The 24,337-nt window shown below is 39.9% G+C and overlaps 2 protein-coding genes across 4 annotated transcripts in view; both read right to left on the reverse strand.

Annotated features, from left to right (window-relative positions):
* Positions 1-507: 507 nt before the first annotated feature.
* Positions 508-16,234, reverse strand: mtmr12 (myotubularin related protein 12). The gene is made up of 16 exons (XM_083673046.1): positions 16,142-16,234; positions 13,772-13,829; positions 13,340-13,479; positions 12,470-12,542; positions 10,980-11,113; positions 10,799-10,889; positions 8,789-8,912; positions 8,131-8,206; positions 7,762-7,859; positions 7,475-7,599; positions 6,863-6,941; positions 6,668-6,738; positions 6,013-6,182; positions 4,862-5,038; positions 3,738-3,896; positions 508-3,301 (listed from the first exon to the last, which is right to left on the reverse strand). Exons 1-16 carry the CDS (start codon positions 16,208-16,210, stop codon positions 2,708-2,710), a joined length of 2,238 nt encoding a protein of 745 aa, XP_083529172.1. The 5' UTR covers positions 16,211-16,234; the 3' UTR covers positions 508-2,707.
* A 1,667-nt stretch (positions 16,235-17,901) lies between these two features.
* The window catches only part of zfr (zinc finger RNA binding protein), a 34,105-nt gene continuing 27,669 nt past the window's right edge, over positions 17,902-24,337 (reverse strand). For 2 of the 3 annotated variants that reach the window (XM_083674145.1, XM_083674144.1), the window contains exons 16-20: positions 23,331-23,428; positions 22,401-22,496; positions 20,596-20,707; positions 20,007-20,104; positions 17,902-19,234 (exon numbers count right to left, since the gene is read on the reverse strand). In XM_083674145.1, coding sequence (XP_083530271.1) covers positions 19,052-19,234; positions 20,007-20,104; positions 20,596-20,707; positions 22,401-22,496; positions 23,331-23,428 — 587 coding nt within the window. In that variant the 3' untranslated portion in view covers positions 17,902-19,051. Of the gene's footprint in view, positions 19,235-20,006; positions 20,105-20,595; positions 20,708-22,400; positions 22,497-23,330; positions 23,429-24,337 lie in introns of those variants that run through there. The other variant, XR_014554327.1, reaches the window with a different exon arrangement.

The following is a 24,337-nucleotide window of genomic DNA, read 5'->3' on the forward strand; positions in this document are numbered from 1 at the left end:
AGCTCACTCACTTTCTTTTGGTAAGAGTTTATCTTTTGTGACAGATTGTGGGTCTTCTGGGATTGCAGTTCTGTTTATTTTGAAACTCCATGGGCTAGGTCTAATCCTGAACAGATTACCTCGTTTTACATTCCATTCTCAAGAAGATGTCTGATTTCCATGTTATGTCGTTTCAATCCAAGAAAACACTTTTCCTTCTTGCAGACATTTCCATTCACTTGTAAGACATCAGTTGTCAAAGTGAATTGAGAAAGTGCATAGATTTCAAAGAATAAACTGAGTTGCTATTATGCTATGGAAACACCAAGTAGGGTAGTGGACAGTACACATCAAGCAGGGAAGCTCATTGAAAATTACTGGAATCTTGAAGAGGAACTCACCTCCAAATGAGCACAATTTTCCAATCTTTCAAAATACAACATCTACAATTTACGACAGACTAATGCATGCTTTCAATTCATTCAGAAATAATTTATTACAAAATCATAAGTAATATAAGAAGCTGATATTTATCATCGTAGACACATTGGTCTGTTAAAAGATTTTTTATTTAACACAGTGATATAATGTGCAATCAAGTGTGCCAATTTCAGTATCTGACATCAGTAGTGCAAGAAAATATAAAAATACAGATAAGAAAATACAAAGTGATTTCTTTCATCTAAAACCGGTAGCAAATAACAATGCATTTTACTCTTCTGTATTTCAGTGCTCTCTGAAGCTTAAGGCAATCTCATTAAGGATGAGCTTAAAGTAGAACAAGCAGTACGATTGGTTTAAAAAAAAAAAAAAGAAAAAGAAAAAAAAAAAAAGAAAACTACAAGTGCATACAGTAAGTGTAACATCTTGTGTTTGAGCGCAGAGCATTGCCTTTGATTTCACTGTGTTTGAAATCAATGGCATTTGAGTGTTCAAATGCAACACATGCATGGTAAACATGACATGGATTAAATGTCAAAATGCATCATATAACCAATATTAATAGTAAATGGGGGATTGTTTTTGCAGATCCACACATTGAATCATTATTTGTGATTCAGAATCACAACTCAGAATGACATGGTTTATACAGGCATGCATGTCAGGGAAGGGTTAGCAAAACATACACATCCTCATTTGAGATGGGACTCAAATGACTTCTAATAAGGGGCAGTGGAAAATGAACACACTTTCAGTTATGTATGATTAGAGACCATTGAGTGCATCACATTTTGGTATTCAGAATCATCATTATAGCAATTAACATGATTTCTTTCAACTCTATTCATGTTTATTTTAGGTACTCTGCCCCAGCACCATCCAGAAGGTTACACAACCCAGAACCCAAGTTCTCAAATATCCTGACCAAATCAGAATGTCCAGTGTCACAACACGGCTACGTTAAGCAGTCACTGAGAGTGGAACTCAACAAGCTCATCGATGGGAAGTAATGCTTCCACCTTGCAGGTTAAATACACAATTATTCTTTACCAGCAGATGGCTCTGAAATAACTAAATCATAGCCTACAAGAGAAAATCATCTAATTTGGAGTAATATACACAATACAGTATCAAATTAAGAGCCTGCTCATTCTTCATATTTACAGAAAACATATCAAACGTGGAATGACAAAAAAAACATTTCATCATAAATTAAAACAAGGACAACGGGCAATTTTCAATCAATATCAATTCCTTTCGGATTCAATGCATTCCCCATAGTTTTTGACGTACATATGAAGCTGTAGTATGTAGGCATATCAAGATATAAAACTATATCTTCATGTCAAATAATATGGCTGGAGTAAGACTGAACACACATATTCAAACTACTGTACATTTGGTATAATGTGTAGCAACAGAAATAATGTGTTTGATGCAATATATGATAGTGAGTATCTGGTTACCTCAGTAATGGTTGGATATAATGCAGACATGAGTGAATGACCAACTAAATGTGTCTTTGGATGTCTTTAGAAATAGCCTTTGACAGGCCTTCTCAACCCTGATGGGACAAGCATTGTATCAACAACAATTAAGAAGGAGATTGACTTTGAATTCCACAAAGTAAAAAAAAAAAAAAAAAAAAAAAAAAAAAAAACTAACCCTAACCCAGTATAGAAAAATATGCATATTTTAAGTTCAACTTATGGCTCTTTTCTTAATACATATTTTTGGTTACTTTGGTTGCATTTTGGTTCTGGACCACTTGAGCAAGGCAGCACATAAAAGGGAATGGCTCTTAACCAGTTAAGCAACCTCTGGTATGAAACTGGTAACGAAAGAGGATCAGAAGGTTTTGCTTAATTAAAAAGCAGAAAAATCTTTGTATTATTCATAGTAGTATACATTTACAGCCTGTGCCCTAAGCTTGCATAATATTATGTCCTTTACACAAAATTATTCATCCATAAAAAGTGAGTCAGTCAAATCTATAAATCGACAAAGCACGGGATTACCTTGCAACCCTCTCTCTTAGGATGAATGTGCATCACTACATTATATCTCTTTTCCTTAAGAGACTCAATATCAAATCACAATTGTTTCTTGGAAGATCTACTTTGAATCATTTTCAACATAAGTGTTGCTACAGTAGGGCACAAACGGTATAGCTTTGGCCTTCTTTCTCAAAGGCTTTTCACTTTGGACCTCCACAAAACTTAACTTCTTAGGTCCAGACTAGTTCCCAGAGTATACACTACCAGGCCATGCAGAGTGCGTGTCCTTCTCAGACCATCGACTCCGGATCATCCTCCTCCTGATGCGCCAGGTTACCTGACGCCATAAGGCTCTGTAGGAGACTGGAGGGAATGGCTGGCTTGAAGGACCAATTCCTTGGCGTCACAAACGGGAAAGATGACGACAGCCGCACAGAGGACCTGGCAGCAAACTCGGCCACTGCGGTCTTGCCCCTCGCCCTCTGGTGGTTGGAGGCTAAACTACAGCCGTGTCTGTCCAGCTGCTTCTGCAGCTCCTGGACCTCCCCCAAGAGGTCGGCCACCTTACTCAACACTGTGACAGGTCCTCCTCCGAAGATCTGCACCTCCGGGATCCAGCGGAGGTACCTCTGCATCCACACACGGACCGAGGGCCCGTCCAGGCAGGGCAGCAGCAGGCCGTGGTAGTCCAGGGACTTGCGTTGCCAGGCCTCATAGAACTCTCGCGTGGTGGGGGAGGCCTGGGGGGAGTCTGGGGACAGCATCCAGCGGCTGATGCGCTTGACCCGCAGTATCTTCTTCAGGCTGTCCGCCTCGTCCTTGAAGAAGCCCTTCTTTGGTGGGGTCTTGAAGGCAGAGCTGGGCAAGGACAGCTGCCTTTGGTGCTGGAGATTGAGTATGAGAGTGATTGTTTTTTTTTGACCATCTAAATTATGTAATTTTGTAAAGCTTAAATCACAATAGCCTTTTCTCAATTGCTAGGAACACAACTTCTCTCGTCCTCCACTCGCGTCCTGCTGAAAACACATTGGAGAAGTTGTTCTAGGTTCCTCCCCTTAGATATTCTCCTCCAATGTGAGCGGAGGACAGAGGAAAGGACGCGAGGAGTGGTGTTCCTCACAATGGAGAAAAGGCTATTGTGTGTGGTTGCCTCTCGACAATTGCATACTGTGTTTCAGGCGTGGATGTGCACACTGAAAATGAGAGCAATTATGCTAAAACCAGGGCTTTAATTGTAATACTTGTGCTGTACAGTCTGACACTGTAATCTACATGTGATACAGATGTGAGTGAATGAGAGACATGTGTGCTACTATTTACCTTGGGTTTGTGCGTTTTCTGCACTGACTTGTCCTGCTTGGGCTTCTCAGCATACAAAGGGTTAGTGAAGAGATCCTGGGCCTTGCAGTCAAACTGCACCGACCAGTCCCACACGGTGGGGCAGCTCAATGGGCCTCTTTGTGTGTGTGGCGATTCTGCCTGCCAAGACAAGCACGCAGAGGGAGTGAGGGAGGCTGGTGGGAGTGTACTGTACATACATGTGTACCAAAGTAGGCCACAGAGAGCAGCTGAGACAGGACAGGAGCTGCTGTCTATGGTACAGGCTCCAGAGTAGTCCAGTGACTGGAGTGATTGTTACAATACTGTGTGTTAGGTAATGTCAACTTACAGGAAGCTACAGTACTCACTAGCCAGGGTAACTGGAACACTACTCATGTAGAAGATGGCCATATTTTTTATTTAATTTTTTATTCTGATATGTTATGGCAAACTACCAGTCTGGCATGTATATCTCACAAATATTAATCTTGAGAAGCAAGCATCATTCTGATACTCTAACTATAGACTGATATGCAATTATAGGCCTCTGGACTGCTCTGGCTGAGGTGAGAATTTGGCAACTCAGAGATACAAAAGTGTAGTTTAATGAATTTGTTCCCATTAGTTGATTAATCTGATGTAGAAATGTGATTCAGTTTTTGCCTTATTTTTCACCTTGCAATTTAGTTGCAGTAGTTTAGTTTAGATTTTCTAAACACTTCTTTATTTAGACAAGAATCCCAAAGTGGTGTCTAAACAATGAGTGGGGGATTAATAGGGTACATTTGAAGTTAACAATGAAATGATGGGCTCCAAATCAAAGGGAAATTGTGAATTGACTTCCCATAGATGAAGGCAAAACGGTGCAGACTGCTTGAACTGAGTTTACTGAATTCAACACACCTGTTTATTGGCTACATGTCACTCACTCCAGCTTTACTTCTTATCCTTGGTTTGATATCTAGAAATATTTTCTTTCAAAAATTGTGTTGTAATTATTGTACCTACAAAATTACTATGTAACTTAATTGAACAAACACCAATTTCTCACCAAATAAGCAGAGGACTGTACATTGAATCATATCAGGTAACAGACAGTGTGTGTGTGTGTGTGTGTGTGTTACCATAATGACGCTGGCCCTGTGGTGGTCAGAGTTGAAGAGGAAGGTGCTAAAGACAGGCACATGGAGGCTGTCTGACAGCACGGTCAGGTAGGTCTCAGAGAACTGGAAGGCCGGCCCGTGCTGCTGGAGCAGCTGCCACACACACTCCAGGAAGAGAAGGAACACAGGAGACTGGGTCTGGTAGAGGAGAGATCAATGGTCCCACATTCACCTTCAGACATTATATGGTGCATTTTTGTACATATATAGAGAAGGGTCCTGTCTCCAGATGAGTGCTCAGGACAGCCAATAGGCTTTCAACACCACCTACACTGCATTAGCGTGTCTGCCTCCGCGAAGTAATAACCCAGCCAGTTAACTGATTAATAGATAGCAAGTGAAATGTCACGTCATGTAAAGCTAAATTCACCTTATTAGTTGTCTAGCTAGACAGAACGAAGTGTTGAAATTTATGTTATTGAAAGGAAACACCAGAGATATGGGAAATTGTTATTGCTCCTAAAACTCCCTGACATCGTAGACCGCCTGTCCAACACTGCAACTCTCTCCTTCATTGAGGCATGAAGCACCGAATAAAAGGGCTGCATCACATAGTTACACTGACTGCAACATCCAAATGCAACACTAGATAGGGCTTTGTAAAATGTTGCATATCGAGGATCAAAATAAACGTTCCATCACAGTGATCAAGTATTTTTTGGGAAGCCCAATCGATTGTGAGATATGGCATATATATTTGATATGGTGAACATTTTCTCATGGTTTCACATTGGTAGTGTTTCTGAGCTCTCAGTAAAAGGAGGAAATCCTGAAGGCCCCTGGGGCACTGTTACCCCATTGCACAACCAGAGGTTTGTTCTGATTGGCCTATCCCTCTCTGCTCTGTGACATGCAGAGCCAGGAAGCTGCAGGTCTCTGTTCCCAAAGTCTCTGGCAGAGCTCCTGAGCAGTCAGTTTCAAAGGGCAATGATTTGATATGAAGTAGAATTCTTTGTATCAAATGTAAGAGTGGTGGCTTTCTATTGAGTGTCCATTTTCAACAGTGTACCTCCATATATTCTGCTAAGGCAGCTCCACACATTAGCATCGTACCTCTTTGGCCCGACAAAGACAGGCTGAAAGACCACATTGGGCTTGTTGCCTCATCCTACCTCCTTCTCCTTGAGGTGGAGGTGGTTACAGCGGTCCAGGAAGCTGTGGCTGCCTGCGACCCACTCCTTCTGAACCAGGCTCTGGAAGCCTGTCAGGGTCCTGTAGTAGGGGTCTAACATCAGCTGGACCAGGCTGGAGATCACACAGCACAGGTCTGAACCTCCATCCTCTGGAACAGATCAGACAATTTATCTTATCTTAATTTTATTATCTTTATTGACGGTCAATGTAGGTATCAATACCATTCAACTCAGGAAAAAAATAGTGGGCAATGTCCAATAAGGAAGTTCCTTCATTTCCTGAACTGACTCCAACCATATCTTCTAAATCACAGGTGTCAAACTCATTCCATGGAGGGCCGAGTGTCAGCAGGCTTTTGGTTTTTCCTTTCAATTAAGACCTTGTCAACCAGGTGAGGGGAGTTCCATACTAATTAGTGACCTTAATTCATCAATCAAGTAGATGGGAAGAGCAAAAACCTGTAGACACTCGGCCCTCCATGGAATGAGTTTGACACCTGTGTTCTAAATCATCACATGTCCACAGGCAATTGCCTATCCAGCTGATTGTTCCTCTATTAATAATACAACTAGTACAACTGCAAGGAAAAACAACTACGGCCATAGCAACGTTAAATTGGTTATTATAGCCTACCCATTATAAGAACATTGGTGTTTTCCTTTTCCAGGCACTCAACTACCTCAACAGCCTTTTGGAGACATTGCCTGCAAGACAATCCGGAAAAACACACACACGCAATAACAGAATAAAACCGTTAGCATACCCACTGGCATTAACACCCCCCAAACACAATAACAGAATCCATGAAGAGCAGTAGTTAAAGCTGACCTGATGATGTCCAACCATCCACAGTTGTCAAGCGAGGAGAACCATTTCATATCGGACATCCAAAATTCTGTTGTGTTGTCTATGAAGAAGGAAAAAAAAATACATGAGAATATAAATATGAAACTATTCATACTGTGTTACTCTGCAGGCAAATGTTGAAGCTTTTGGCAGCTTTGCGGGGAAAAAAAGAGTTGTCAAGATGTGCAGTGATATGATCATTTGGTCTGCCGGCAAAGGGACAGACACCAGCGCCTAGGTCACCAAACACTCGTCATGCCATCAAAAAGCACTTCTTTCTTTTTCGGAGTGGGGATTTCTTTTTAAAAGGAGTGGGGCTCCTTCCATTTTAGTTTTGATCAAGTTTATTAGATAGAGACAGTGTAGGAACGTGAGGAGAAGTTGTGTCGGATTGGAACGTGTGAGGATGAGGATTACTAACTAAATTAACATTGTGATTGTGCATTGTCCTTGTCACATGGTTGTTTTATTGTTTTCTTGTATGTTATGTCCTGTTTTATTTGAATAACATTTTTTTTAACATAAAATATTAACAAAAAACAACAAAAATCTTCCCTCAGCCATTCCAGTGGTGAAAGGGTGAACTAAACTCACCGATGAGGAAGAACTGTTTGAACTTGTTGTAAGACTGCTGGATGTCCAGGACCGTTGGCAGTGTGTCCGAGAGGTCTTCCGTTTTCACAGAGAAAAGGTAGTTATGAGCCACAGCCGTCAACATTCTGCAACAGAAACACTGTGTTGGGATAGGAAGACTGGCAGAGGACAGCATCAACTGTATGCCCACATTCTCTAGTTGACCTGGGTCAAATACTTTCAAATATATAGTGGCAAAACTTCAGATGGCGTTATTTTCCGATGACAAATGTAATTTGGTATCTTACTTCTCCATGTAGGCCTGGGGGACGTTGTCTTCCTGTAACAACGGCAAGGAGGCTGTTTTGAACAGTGCACATCCGCTGTGGTGAGACCAACACCAGATCTGAAAGGACAAAATAGGCCCACAAACGCACATAAAACATCATCAATATATCATCAAATGTAATGTTCAGTACAATACAATGGTGGTACTACAATATTAATACAACAAATTACCTTTTATTGACAATACAGAAAAGTAATGGTCTATGAGGCATGCATGTGATATCATAACTTTCTAATAGATTCTTTAGTACCCTTGGCCTATTATTATTCTTTTTATTACACACACAAAACAGAGCTGATTGGCTGATACAAGACTAAAAAGCACCTACTGGTAATCCTTTCCCCTGGAATGTAGTTAAATCCTCATCAGAGACATGTTTTGGGACAATGAAAAACTGTGGCAACCTGCAGGGAACAGGCATGCAAACACGGTGTTATATATTGAGGTAGATTGTGTGTGTGTCACACTGTAAATGTAGACTTTTTTTTATGACAGCCGACTGCTTTTTAGTTTTGTGTCCAGTCGCTTCCACACATCCCATCCGTCATGGGATTATGTAGAAATATTGAACAAAACATAACGCAAATAACACATTACACTTATCAGCACACTCTCTGAAAAGAGTATGCAAAAAAAAAAAAAAATAGCAATAACATGATTAGGGCAGTACATGATTAATGCAGTATAGCATGATTAATATATCAAGCCTCAATTGTGTTTAGTTATCATACATTACTCTTTTTCCTCTACTCCATGCTTTGTGACTACATTGAGATTGTAAATATGCCATTATCAAAGAGCCATTTGATTTTCTCAGTCACTAAGCCATATTCTGAGTAAGATAATCCCCCCAGGACCTTATAAATTATATAACTGGGAAACCCAGTGACAAACATTGGTTGGGCTTCTTCATCTGCAGTCAACATATTGCAGGTTTCATATTGCTGTCATATTTCATATCAACTGATGTACTAAAATTGACTTACTTTTGGGAGAGCTCAAAGTTGGCGTTCTCTACAACACATCTGCAGTTTCCTTTGGTTCGTTTCATGTCCTGCGCCCAGTCCTCCTTGGAGTCAAACATGACTGTCCTCTGTTTCCTCTGCATCTCTGCAAAACACAAGGCATTTACTTTAAGGGATTAGACTAAATAACAACTGCATTTCAAACAGGTTCTCTGCTAGTTTCAAGGTCATGTAACTAAGATATTCGCTGGATAAACGTCAATTGTTTGAGTTAGAAGTTGAGCAAGGGGAGAGAGGAGGAGACACTATTCTGAATTGTCATTGCAATTCCCATTGTCGTCAAAAGAGGGCATCTGTAATCCTGTATATAGTGCCTTTAATATGCCATCAAACCTCATGCTGTGTATCTCCAGTTGGCAGTCTAAAATAAAAATGCACTTTGACTGTTTATTTTACAAGTAACCCTAACAAACTTAAATCTTCTGTATTTTTCTATTGATCTTTTTTATATGCCGTCAATAAATATAAATGACCTAATATAGAAAAACCAAGCCAGTTCTTCCCACTTAAAACAACACCACCTCATACAATCTCTCATCAGCAAGTGCCATCTCTTTACCGTACATTTGCAAATACCAGAGTTAATGGAAGTCCCTTTCACAATCTCAAGTCATCGTAGCAAACAGGGAGAGAACCTTCTGGAATGTAGCACCAGACAGCCCTGACAGAGGGACACAGTTGGGGCCCTTCACGCCAACTCCCTGTGATGAATTGAGGCTGGCCCACCCTGAGTAAGCTAAAAACACATTTTGAAGGCGCTGCTTTGGGGCTTCTCTCCAGCCTGTAATTTATCTAGAAGACAATAATGTTATAGTGCAAGAACTTTAAGGCTGGTATTCGCTGGTTGTTTTTTTTCAATCCAAGACGACTTTCTCATCGGTTTCCCACACTTCCTAAATTATTGGGTGTGCATTAACATCTGACATCTAACATTTCTGGAAATGTGCAGCTATCAGATGGTGCATTATAAAAGCTTTTCAGCAAGGATTCCCTGTGCTAGAATGACGGTACCTGATGTAAGACATGCCTGAGAGTGTAGTTACAACGTATTGCTCTGTGCAGAGGGACACAGTAATGCGTACTTCAACAGAAAGTTCTACTACAAAGCAATGGATTGAATGTTCATTTGACTTTAAAGTGATGGTATTAAAAGTGGAATTAGCTTCGATGGACTGCCACCACTTTATTATTAGTTGTAAGTGTCATGTGGAGTTTATTTGGGTGCATTTTGGACAGACTGATCTTGTAGCCCAGTCGACTGGCAGTAGCATTAGGAAAATGCTATCAGGTGAAGGTGCTCCATAAGAATGACAGCACAGACAGGTTCCAAAATAGTACCCATCGATGCACTGCTGGTAAGTAGAATACATAGATATACATGGTTTGGGATTAATACATAGATATATAAATCCCAAACCAACCCTTGAAAAAGCACCCACAGTGGGGTTTTGTGTGTAGCTTGATGAGGAAAAAATAAATAATTGAATCCATTTTAGAATAAGGCTGTAACATAACAAAATGTGGAAAAAGTGAAGGGGTCTGAATACTTTCCGAATGCACTGTATTGCTAGCTAGCTAATAGGACAGCTATCAGTGTTATCACAGTGTTGGTATGTTGGATTTTTAAAAATGATTTAAGATATAGTGACATCGTTTTTTGGGGTAACATGACCCGAAGCAAGACTACTGACTGCCAAGTTCCTTGTTTTGACAGGCCATTGGGTTGGCTTATTGATATCTCCATGTCAACCGCCCTATTCTCACGTGTCGTGGTCAAAATTAATGACTTCGAAAGCGGAAATCTGTGATCTGATTTAGGAAATCAGATCACAGATTTGTCAGAACCTGTTTATAAAGTCTCATACATTACACAAGTATGCTGCCATGGTATATTTGACTCATCATAAAATAACATTCAATTAGGAATGTATCCTTCATCAGAGTTTACTTCAATCTCACTCATTTGCGCACCTGGACATGCTGTCTCTTCACTGTAGGAAAAGGCAAAGACACACTTCAGAGACTTGGGCTCTAAACAGTGGTGGACAATTCCTTGGACGATCTGTCAGGAGACCATGAAAGTACAAATAAATCAATTTGCTTTATAAAAAGGTACAAAAAGAGGAAATGCAAGAAGTGCAGCTACTTTTACCTTTTTAGCATCTTCCTCTTTCGAGAAAGTTAGAGAGAACTGAAAGACCCGTAGATCTTTGCAGTGAATGATGATTTTCGGGTACTTGTTCTTTACAAGGCCACCTGTTAATAGCTTCTTTTTTTCCTCATAACCTACAGAAGACATCACAAATGATCATGAATTAGTAACTTCCAAAGGCACCATCTGTTTATCACAACACTTAACAGGAAGTCAACATGCTATAGTTAAAAATGGATGAGGTTAGTCAAGAATGAAACAATGTTGCGCGCATATATATATATATATATATATATATATATATATATATATATATATATATATATATATATATATATATATATATATAAAATAAAAGTATTATATATATATATATATATTCATATGTATTCAATCTAGGCCTACATTGAACCTTAAGCTTACTAACCCAACAGTAAATGTAAGTTCTACACTTGAAGAAAGAGATGGTGAGAGATAAGACAGGGAAAACAGTAAAAAGATATGATTTATTATTTTGCCACTGCCACTGAGTTGAACCCTGGTCTGTCGGGCTGGAAAGCATCGTCATGACCATTAAGCCATGGAGAGTTCTTGCCATGGAGAGTTCTTGAACACACACCAACGATAATGGCTGATTTAGACCGCATTGTGTGTAGTTACATAGCTCGCTGTATTTCTAGTTAATCTATTTGTAAAAGACAGTGCTAGATAGCTAGACATAAATTAGCTAACTAGCTTGCAGTTTCTTTTCACTAGCAATACTGATAGTTAATATCTTCCATATGGCTGTTCAGTGAAAAACAGTGTAGGACTATAGGCAACATGAAGTATTCAATTTACAAATGTTATGTTGGCAACATTTGCACAATTCAGCTTATAAAACTAACTTCTTGTTCAACTACAACTGATTGCTAAGCGATTTAATGGCCACCATGAACTCCCTGTAAATTGCTCTATTCCAATCTCAGTTAAGTTTAATTTTTAACTCCATGTAAAACCAATGGGACTTTGAGTTATACAATCGTTTAACTTTTTGGAGATGAATAGAAAAGTATATTAGGTATCAGCAAGCTTTTTACAGGGTTTATATTTACTTATATATTTTGAGTTTTTGAGGTTTGGAGTGTAAAAGTAGTATGAACAGCAGCGTTCCAAATTGCATCTTATCACCATAAACCCTTTAAGCTAAAGTGGTAATATTTTTGAAAGTATAATGAGTATGAAAAAGGTGAATAGAAGCAACTCAAGTTAGACCTCTCTACACATTATGAAGTTCAAATGGTATGTTTTGCATAAAAGCTGTAGGAGTAGCAGCAGTGAGAAGAAAATCTAATAATAAAAAGAGGAAAATTAAGTATGAAGAATAACAGTAGTATGTTGCTTCGCAAGCACACTAATAATCTAAAACATACAAATGACAATGTCATCCACTTGTAAACTAATGAAACATGTATTGAAGAGAAGTCAAAGCTGGTTTCAGTCAGCTGTACCTCCATAGATGTTATCCACACATGAGAGAGGGATGTCATTTTCACCATAGAGCTTATTCTTGAAGAGCTGGGCCTACGTACAGTATGGGAGGAAATCACACTAGTGACTGATTCACCCACAGAGGACACCTTCAAACAAACATGGAACAGGAACAATATAGCCTGAACTTAACAAGCAACATAGCTGTACATTTTCACCATTTCAGAGCCTTATTCATACAGTAGTATGTAGGATTTTGTTGAAGAGTAAATCACCACACACTGGTAGTCTTTCTACATTGGAGCAAAAAAACTAAAAAAGTATGTTAGTATGTAGTTTACACAGGGAGTTCCTGTATGGCACTATAAGGTAATTATAGCCAGCCACATTAAGAGCAGACCTCAAAACAAACCAGCTCTACCCATGAGTCAGACACTTAGTTCCTCAAACGGCCTCTATAATGATGGTATGACCTACAGTGAGAGCTTTCTCTCAGTGCGGCTTCTTCCTCATACAAGGTCACGGAGCGTGGAGCTGGAGTAGCTGGTTAAATCCCAGTACATTTTGGCACGATGATATGTTCCAGACCAGGGATTCAACATTTCCCATCATGTATGTGACAGTTTGTGTCAATGTTTGAAAAGTACAGTGCCAAGATATAGGGTGCATCTTCTCAATACTCTAAAGAGGCTTCCTCTCCTTTTCCACCTTTCTCTCATCAGCCCTGACCTAACAGAACTGGCCATGTGACAGCAGAATCCCCTGACAGGCCTAACAGTCCAATACCATGAGGTGACTGGAGTGTCTCTCAAGCTACCACTAAATAAATGGAGGGCAGCTCAATGTATGGTGACCTAGTTATTTTCCATCATTGAATGTGGCATCCTCACCGTCTCCTCTGACGGAGCCTCGTCACTGACAAAGGACACGCGGAAGTTTGTGCAGAGGAGCGTGCCAAAGACGCCCCGCTGGGACAGGTCGTCCTGGGTGTACTTGAGCACGGTGCTGGCGCTGCAGAACACCACCTCCCCTGGGAAACACACACACACACACACATTAACCTTTTGTGCAACTTATTATGACAAGGGAAACATTAATAAGGAGTGCACACAAACTAAAAACAAATTAAAAACCTAACTTATGAAAGCATTCAACACCCAATACCCCTTGGTGCATCAGTTAAACAAAACTCGTTGACACAAAAGAACAGGCTAAATTCTCTCTAAGACATGTTGACATTACTTTTTCCCAAACAAATACATTTCTTCAAATATAATTCAAATAATAAAGCATAGAACTACTCATTAGTCATGTGCAAATACCTGGTAACAAGTCAGGATGTTTCTCTTGTCTTGAGGATTCCTTTTCTGACTTGATTTCCTGTTTATAAAACGAGGGCAAGATTAGCCTGCATCTGGAGGTTGGTACTCAAAGATGAGAATGAGAAAAAGTAAATGAAATTAGAGAGAATTTTTCACCAAGGAATGTGTCGATAATGTAAACAATTAAAGGGACACTTCACGTTTCCAGTTCACCTTACAATCGTGTGGGCATGTGAAAACAGTGTTCTGTAGATCAAAAGCTAGGTCTCGCTAGTTTGAGGATTTCACCCTGAGTGACATATTTGGGGGTAATCACATGCTTTTTCAAAACTACAAGGAGCTTTAGGCTGGATGAGTGAGGTTATTGTTTCTGAATTAGCTACTGCCTGGTTTGTTTACATCCATAAACACAGCGCTAACGTTAACATCTATAACTTGTGTTTACTAACTTAGTTTAGACGAGCCTCCATGGCTGGCTGGGAGGCGCAAAGCACTATGGGTGTTGTAGGAGTTCATCATTCGGACATACATATTACTTCCTGATCCGATAAAAGGCTTTTTCTTGCTTATTTGCTTGAAGTCTGTGGTGAGGGCATTGTCAGATCATGACATAGGCTAGGCCTAGCTGTTTAAAATGCCTCCTTTTGTTTAAACAGCTGCTACAGTATGTCATGGGCTGACAATGCCTTTACCACATACTTATTTCTTAGGACAACCATTTTCAAACTTAAAGCCACATAACTGTAGCCTTAAATGTCATGTGGCCATAACTGTCATGACCTGCTGTTCAACCATGATCGTTAAGAGTTGCCCTGAGTTTGTCATTGAATACTTCAACCTACCTAGAACAAGATCAGCCTAATCTGATTTTTGCCTTGTGAACAGGGTAATCCAGTTTTGAAATTCCAGTTCTGAGTGAAACGGAACAAAGATAAGGCTAGCCTAATTTTAAATAGCCTTAGCTATGCTGCTAGTCCCCCTGAGACTGACACTTCTGGCTTGACAGAGGAAGTGAATTATTTCAGTGTGAATGTGCAAACTTCTGTGAAGCACTACCATTTGTAACAAGTGTACAGTAATCATGTTGTCCATCATGAATTATGTAGCACCCCTCCTTGTGTGAATTGGTGACAAATCAGGTAACAAAAGTTACCTGAATGTGTACGGCTTATTTGATTAATTATCCAATTTGCTTCTTACAACCAATTGTGTTTATTTGAAGGCAGTCCACAGTCCTCTTTGCAGCTAAACATCATAATAGCATGCAACGACACAAGATGAATCGAGTAATTAATACCCTCATCATAGCCTATTAATAACAGATAGGACCAAGCTGAAGCTTCTGAACATGTTTAATAATCATGTTATGATTATTATTAGGCTTATTATACACTATTATAAACTAATATTGTTTTAAAAGACACTGAGTCTGGCCAACGGCCACTAATGAGCTGCTCTTGCTAGCCTACATCCACCTAGGATGAAACTCACCCAGAGGACATGAATGTAGTCAGAAGGTATACTATAGTATGAATAATCTGTCAAACAAAGGGGTTTATCAGTGTTTGGGTCAAGCATGTATATAAATCAGACCATTTAGGCTTCGATACCACATTCAGTTAAGTACGGCCAGTTAAGTACGGCTAAATACGACCACTTGATGGTAAGGTTATGATGACTGCAAGGCATGTTTATTCTCATGCAGTCTCATGAGAATAAACATGCCTTGCAGTCATCAGGATTCTCATGAGAATTCAACCATCAACCCTACTAGTAGAGACAAACTATATGTTCTGCTATGACCCTTCTCAGAGGCTGTTCCCACACAACACATTTGTCTCAATCCTCATAGGACATTGGGGATTCCCATACCGGATGGAAATACTATGATATCACATGGGGTACATTTCTAACACAAACACAAACTATTGTTTGATAATGCAATACATACATTTTGTTTGACTCTAACGGATATATTGCAGAGACAGCTCTTTCTCAAGCGCAACATTGTTGCAACGAGTGTTGCATCCTGTCTGAAAGACTCGTCATTAATTCAGAAACTACACAGTTGCATGAAATACACTGAAAAGTGTCCCATTCAGTTCGGCGATCGTAGGCCTATAGCCAAAGAAAGGTTCCAGTCAAAACATGACAACAATATCCGGAAAAAACAGATCCGTGAAATGCCTTTGCCATAGCCATGAACCCACGCCCTGTCAAACATGTTACAAACATGGTTAGCAAACAGTTAGCATTTATGCTAGTCAGTATCTGAGTGAAGTGCTGGGAATTTTTTATTTTTTTTTATCTTAGTCCACAAACACTCTGATATTTTTACAAAACATAGCCTATTCATTTCATGAAACGTACCTCTGGCGTGACATAGGAAACAAACGACGGTTTGGCAGTTTTCCCACCCCCGCTTCCCAAACTCAACATTTTGTCAACTTCCACTGCTTCGCTCCAGCCGAGTGGAAATCAGGAGGAGGAGACGAGATGAACCTGCATTGACACATGACCGCGTCCATGTGGCGTTCCCATTGGCTGCTTTTAAAGCAATTCTCATGTTCTCAATGAATCTCGCGCTTCCATTGGCTGCCGGTGATGTTACTCCCTCCCCATCCCGCTATCGGACAGCAGGGGACGACACTAACATTATAAAAGCACAATCAGCCACTTCTTGAGTTACCGCGGAGTGTGGAGGACAGGGCGGTGTTCATATCAAGTATCTCTTTTACAGACTTGGGGTGGAGACAGTGAGCTCACAGAAACACACCCCTCGCCAACAACGTTCGCAAGAAATGTATAATAATAATAATAATAATAATAAGAATGCATTTATTTTGTATAGCGCTTTTCTCAGTAGTCAAATACACTATATTCCATGGAGAGAACAAGAAATAAAAAGTTAAACAAAAGCACAGTAAATAAAACAATAATAAAAAATAGTTACAGATTAAAAGCAAGTTTAAAGGACGAGTTTTGAGGGGTCTTTAATGTGGTTTGGGAGAGTGTTCCATAGAATGGGGGTTGCAGTGGAGGAAGCCCAGTATAGATGTTTGGGGGAAATAGTTAAAAATGAAAAAGCAAAATGTTCTGAGAGATAAACTCTAAGCTCCGACAGGACAGACAGTGTCTCGTAGCTTGCGACTTAATTCAACATGAATGCCCTTACCTGTTTCGGCATCACTTATCCCAGTTTTGAAAATATCCATGTACTCTCCATCATCTGAGATTTTCTCCAGGCCAACGAAATATCCACCGCTCATTACCTGAAGCCACGGTGGAAAACTCCAAACATGGCACTCTGTATTTGGAGTTTTCCACCGTGGCTTCGGGTAATGAGGGGTATAACGTTTATTTGTATGGATATTAAGCAGCCTTTTGGATATTTTGCTGGGCCGGAGAAAATCTCTGATAAACATTACTCTGAAAGGTCTACGATTAAACAATGGAAAGTGCGTATTAGATCAGGCTCTTCCTCCAAAGTGAACAGCCAGAGAATAAGGAAACATCAGAGGTGTGCTGCCATGATGCCAATAGTGACTTTGAAAGAACAACAGACTTCAAATACTCAAAGTTTTAAATCAGAGGCAAATCTAACACAGTGCATCATTACCCAGTCAGTATCATTCCTAGCTTCAAGTATGATGACCGCAGCATCACGGTATGGGGATACTGAGTAGTTAAGTATCAAGAGGAAAATGGACAAATAAATTGACCCTTCAGTCTATACACCTCTGAACCCTACAATATTGTTGCTGGTACTGTTGGTCATTACTGTGCTATGAGTGTTGCTATTGTTTTTGTCCCCCCCCCCCAGTTGTGTAGGAAATGATTCAAATTATATGAAACCATAAATGATTGCTCTAATTTGATGTATTAGTGTTCAATATGGATATTTGCATATCCATACCCCCCCCCCCCCCCCCCCCCCCATCTTATGATGACTGATGGATAGATGATTCACTTACTCAAACAAATGTATTTGTTGTAAGTCGCTTTGGATAAAGGAGTCTGCTAAATGCCATGAATGTAAATGTAAATGTCCATTTCCTAAGTGTGAGACTGTGGTGGAACAATAGCAAGCAGAGTCCACAAAGGAAAAAAAGCTCACATCACAGCAGTCCTTCATTCAAGAAATGTCTTTATTCTGCCCATTGTAAAGCAGAGGTACTTTGACAGAGGCTGACAGGCATCAAAGAATGGATCTACATTAAACCGCAATTACAACATCAAAGTTATACTCCCTCCCTCCCCAGTTACCATTTTTTTTGTTAAATTTTTTTTTATTATAGATTATTCAAATGACCTATGCAGCATTAAACCAAGATAAAGGGCAAGCCATTAAAGCCATTAGCCATTATTAAAACCAAAATGTTAAAAGCCATAATACAATAACAAAAATCTGAACACGGCCATGCTTTCTTCAATAAATCAAACACTTTTTGATCTATTGCAAGATTATAGGTATATTTTCATATATATTAGAGCTACGTTTAGGAATAACTGCACTACGAACACAAACATCTCAGGAATCAGTGTATTCTTCAGAAATGCAGTACGACAATGCCACAGGGACCTGTGAACAATTGTAGCCTTTGGACAAGACCATAGCGTTACACCTATGAATATGGTTTCCTTTTAAGTGCATAACACATTTAAAAAGAAACCGTATTCAAATTTACAGCCAAGGAAAAATAAAACAATTGACGACCGAATCATGTGCTTCACAACGGGTACAAACTAACAGCCAAAACCTCTGAATGCAAATAGAAAATGCATGCATGCATGTAGGCATTGACATTTAACCCAGGTTTTTTTTCCTGATCCATTTATACAACTGTAACAAACAAATAGATCTCGCTCTTTTTTTTCTTTTTTTTTGATTTTAATAACAAGAGGAATGTCTTTCCCCAAAATAAAAAAAAATAAAACAAATCCTGAAAGTAGTAGCAGAAAGCCTTTGTCATGTATACTTCTACTTGAGAAGCATATAGGGTAAAAATGGTTTTAGCTAGGATAGGCTTAGGTCCGAACCACAGGTCAGATCAATCTATAGCTAAAACGTTACACCTTGGACTAATTTGGTTTCTGCAGTACCCAGTGCAGCTGCAGTCATACAGGTATACTCATTGCTTTACAACACTAGGCTGAATATGACACTGGATGTGAGCCACTACACCAGAGGCAGAACAATCCAGCTGTTAATAGCAGTGACAGAGGTACATATAGACTACTTTAAATTAAAAAGAGGGAGGAGGGGGGTATTGGTGGGTCCTAGTAGCTGTCATAATCCTTCTTGTCCTTCTTTCCCTCGCCTTCAAAGCCGTCTGTCCCATCACTGTTGTCCCGGCGACGCTTGCGGTTGTTGCGCACGTTGAAGCGGGGGTTCATCTGGGGCAGTGGGTCCATGCCCAAAACCTTGTGGATCTGCCGGAACGCTAGTAGCCTCAGAGCAAACTGGAGAAAGACAAGAGGTTTCAGACTGATACCAATGCTCATACTGAACGGCCTGTGTGATATGCACAAGGTTTCTAAAGTCATCTGTTGTCCGCGTCTCCTGTGACTATCGTCTGCTTCTCTTTATCTGACTCATCTGCTTCTCACTTCAAACTGTCGCTCGAGCCTCGTCCCACTGGCATCTGTCTCTTCTGACTGCATCTCATTTGACTGTGTATTTACTTAACCTTTTATTTAAGCAGGGAGTCACATTGAGACCAAGGTCCTCAATCAATTTTTGTAATTTTCCAAGCAGCACCAGAACAACCAACTGTAATGTATTTTGTAGATGGTTCCAGCAGTAAGGTGCATCAAAACTAAAAGTGTATTTACCCAATTCAGTGGAGACCTAAGAAACCTTGAGTCAACCAACCCTGAAAATTAGTTTGGTAACTTATGTTCTTATATTTACAATAACGAGTTTAGGTAAGCCAGGAGCTTATGCAGCAGGGCTTTGTACACAAAAAGAGAGTACTGCTGCGATATACAGAACTTCAACAAGGTCCAGCCGACCTTCTGATAAAGGATGCAATGATGTGTTAAAACTCTCTCCTGTGATAAAGTGACGGGTGCTATTGTAGATGGCTTCCAAAGTTTAAGAGTAGTGGCTGCTGCATTCTGGTAGATGACATCATCATAATCAAGCACTGTCATGTATGGTATGTATGCCAGTCTGCATCTCATCTGAATCACTCCTGCCAGCTCACCACCCTCTACCTCCTACTCCAAGTACCTGGGCACTTGAGGTTATGTCCTCTCTCTGCTGTTCTTCCATCGCTGTCAGGGTGTCTGTTGGATTCTTCTCACATGGATCCACCAACCCTGGTCCGCCTGAAGAAACAAACAAAACACCAATGAGCAAGTAATACACAAGGCTGAAAGACATATCATTAACCATACACATAAGAAACACATCCCTAGAAACACAACAAGAAAACAAGAAACACGCCTACCTCAAGAGAAATGTCAGGATAAAATCTAATTTCAAAATGTATTCAGAATGCAGTGCATTCAGTTTGAACTCATTAACCCCCCCCCAACATAAAATAATGTTTTTATTTGCCTCTTCTCAGACAATAACAATTCAGTCAGGTGTGAAATCTCTGTAGCTCTAACTGGTTAGCAAATAAAACACTTTATATACACTCTATATAGTGGGGATGGGATGCATGGATCTTCTGAGCCGAGAGCTACAACAAAATTAAAAAAGAGAATGATAAATTATAATTTGTCAATAATATTTGTAGATTTTTGCTCATCTTAAGTAACCAATAACTGTGCTTTCAATTAATTTCCCCCAAGATTTACTGATAGTGTCTTACCAGGAAGAAGAATCCCAGAGGAAATACATTCAAAGACTCGTCTCAGTGCGTCGCCTGGGCTCAGAGGTCCAGAGGCACTGCTGATGGCCTTCTCAACCAGCAGCTCCATGGCCTGGAGAGGAGTCAGTAAAGCAGAGTCACATCGCTGAACCCACTGGCCTTTATACCCCAGTGAAGGGGAAGGGATTCCAGTCACTTTACAGGCATTAGAGATGAAAGTGTGGAGAGTTTGTGTATGTCATATACACTCACCGGCCACTTTATTAGGTACACCTGTTCAACTGCTCGGTAACGCAAATATCTAATCAGCCAATCACATGACAGCAACTCAATGCATTTAGACATGTAGACATGGTCGAGACGACCTGCTGAAGTTCAAACCGAGCATCAGAATGGGGAAGAAAGGTGATTGAGGTGACTTTGAACGTGGCATGGTTGTTGGTGCCAGACGGGCTGGTCTGAGTATTTCAGAAACTGCTGATCTACTGGGAGAGAATGGTCAGAAAGAGAGAAAATATCCAGTGAGCGGCAGTTCCCTGGGCGAAAATGCCTTGTTGATGCCAGAGGTCAGAGGAGAATAGCCAGACTGGTTCGAGATGATAGAAAGGCAACAGTAACTCAAATAACCACTCGTTACAACCAAGGTATGCAGTAGACCATCTCTGAACTTATTGTCATGTTCAAGAAATGATGATGTGAGCTTTGTTGAACCTTGAAGCAGGTGGGCTACAAAAGGTCCAATCCAGTACTAGCAAGGTGTACCTAATAAAGTGGCCAGTGAGTGTATAAGGCATGGTGTGTAGATGGTTAGACAGTTTTATAGCACATTGGCTTGGTAATGAGAAATATTGCACTAGAGATTTCACTCGGATGCTCATTGAAGAGAATGAGGAGGCAGTGACAATGCAAACAGCTCAATTCACAAAAAACATCCTTTTAGAAACTCTAAAACTCCTAAAGTGTATTCATTTTATGTCTCCAGATGTTTCAAATATAAATTGAGGTCTTCTGTAGTGTTATTATAGTATCATAATTGTGAGCATTATTGACATTTTTTGAGTTCTGACTGGAAAATTTTAACTGGGACCAATGGTTGGCTCTCACCATACTCAGCTAGAAGCCACAGCAAGTTTCAAAGCAAGTAGGAAAATACGATTCATTTACGATTTAAAAAGGGTCCAGCATGTAGATTTTAGCTTTAAAATAGCGCTAAATGACCACAATAAATCGGTAGCCATCAAGGAATGAGATCACATGATGAAGAATATTCAGTGAAGTGATGTATAAGTCCAAATGTAGTGTTTTGTAAAATCAAGTGTCTTGTAGGACATTTGCCTTTACCTGCCTATATGGTTTGTTTACAATGATATGCACATGTTTGGCGCTTTTAGAAAACAACATGTTTTCAAAATGTCAATGTGGCCAGCAGGGGCAGCAACATGCAAAACTGCATGCTCTAAATGTTACTTTGCAAAAATTCTCCAGTAATATGTGCAGGCACAGCCTCAGATGACATAGTCGCTACACTAACTGCTTCTGCATGTCTTTTTTGGGGTCTCTGGAGCAGTTGTCCACGTTGTCACTGCTGCTCCATTCTCCGCAATTACAAGCTTCTGTCGGGTGTGTCCGGTGCAGTAAGTTTCTTGTCCCAAGCCAATGCACTAAACAAACCTGTCTGTAAACATGAGCATGCCTTAGAAGTCAAAATATTCCAAAAGTAATTTTTAATGTCCATGAAACATTGCATACTGAGTGGCTGCAGGTGCATGTCTCTCTGCCTGTACGACTGGTTGGCAGGTACTCACCCAGCTGGGAAAAGCAGACCAGGTGGGAACTCGCTGACAGAGGTCACGTAGGATACGAATAATAATCACACAGGATTGAAGTCCATTGGCTCTAGCCTTTGATGCAATAAAGTCAAGTTTAGTGACAAGAGCAAAAACAAGCAACAGCATACAACAAAATGGGTCTGTCAAAGAGGTCCAAACACTACTGTACATAATGGAAGCTTGTGATAGGTTTGAAAAGTGTCATGGCCATAATTGTTTGGAATCAGCTGCCATTCCCAGCAGTATTTTACCTCATCGTTAGTAAGGGAGTTCAAAGTTTGCAAGATGCACAAGAAAAGAGCATTTCCTTATCATCTTATAAACCCTGACCTCAGGTTGTTCAGGTATTTCACAAACAGGTACTTTAAGTACAAGAGTTCCGTTTGAAAGGATAGCTTAGGGACTGAAAGAGTCGAGGAAATCTGCTTTACTTTGCCTGTGCTTTTGCTTGACCAGCAGTGTCACAGTAAACTAATCAGATGTTCCTTTTCTCTCAATCCCTATTCTACAAAAAGTAAATCACAAAATACAAAACGCTCAACATGAAAGCTCTTATTGATGACACTCTTATGCAAAGATACTCTGCAGCCTTATGGAATCATGTTTTTTTAAACTAAAAATACATTCTTGTATTGTGCAAAATTAAAAAGGGGAATACAAGGATGCCAATTTAAGACCAGAAAATGTATATTTATTCTAAAATTAAAACTATCAAGAAAATATAGATTTAAAAAGTGTTTTTCTGGTCAAACATATCATTACAGGTGGCATCCTTGAATATTTTTCTCTTTCAAATAATAATTTATTATATCAGGTAATTCTTTAGAATTCAAATGAAATTCAAAACAAAAGAAAAAGACTGCATCTCATAAGGCTACAATAAGAAAGTAAAATGATGTTCCGAACCTGGAACCACTTAGCGTGGCGCAGAGCAGCCAGAGCGTCAAGGCATTTTTGCCTGTCCAAGACGTCCGCTGGGTCTTTCACCATACCCGAGGTTACATCTAAAAATGGATTCGAATTGTCAAAATGGTGGTGAGGAACGGGTGTTTGACCAGGTCAGCAAGACTGGCGAGAACAAACACATTGCCACACATACCAAGTGTTTCCCCAGGTTAACGGTTGTCTTGGTTCTCTGCCAAATGAATCAATGCAGGGCTGTGAAGCCTAACATCTGTCCAAAACCTCTAGTGGTTTGGATGTAGTGTCATGGATGTAGTATCGCATTGTATAAAATGTAAGGTTATTTTCACTTGTAAAAAGGCAAAATGTGAATGGGACCAGTGGTGTATTGCCGGCCAAACCTTAGAGAAGAGAAGCTGTATGAATGATAAAACCAGTCAAAAGGACTTTGAAAAAGTATACTAGGTGTCTTAACTTTTGCCAATATCATTGAATTTGATCATATAAAAAATATGAATGAGTACTGTGTATGCTGCTAGAAATGTTACAAAATTAAATAAAAGGTAAATCTCATGAAATCTCTAAAAATATTATACAAGTTTTTTTTGTTTTTGTTTATATCAATATTATGCCAATTTAGTAGTCATTTTCAGTATTTGTTTGGGAGCTAGTCTCATTTACTGAGAAAATCTTGGTGGGACAGAGTAAGGTTCCAATGGGTCATGGTTATTAGTATGAACATGGCACTGGTAACAGAAAAACAAAAGAAAAGAGAAATCATGAGAAATCCAGGGGTGTACTAATGACTGATTGGGTGTGACCTGCTCACAGTGGCATGGCAATGGTAGGTGTGGCAAAGTGTTTGGGGTGGTGGGAAACCTTGGTCAAAAATCCTTCCGGAGCTGGGTGGGCAGTACAAAACCTCTGACGGAGACAGGTTATTGGAAGATGTTTTTTTTTTCTTTTCCCCCCCCCTTTCCTTTTTTTTTTTTTTTTTTTTTTTTTTTTTT

This window comes from Argentina silus, assembly GCF_951799395.1.
Source record: "Argentina silus genome assembly, chromosome: 7".
Lineage (NCBI taxonomy): Eukaryota > Metazoa > Chordata > Actinopteri > Argentiniformes > Argentinidae > Argentina > Argentina silus.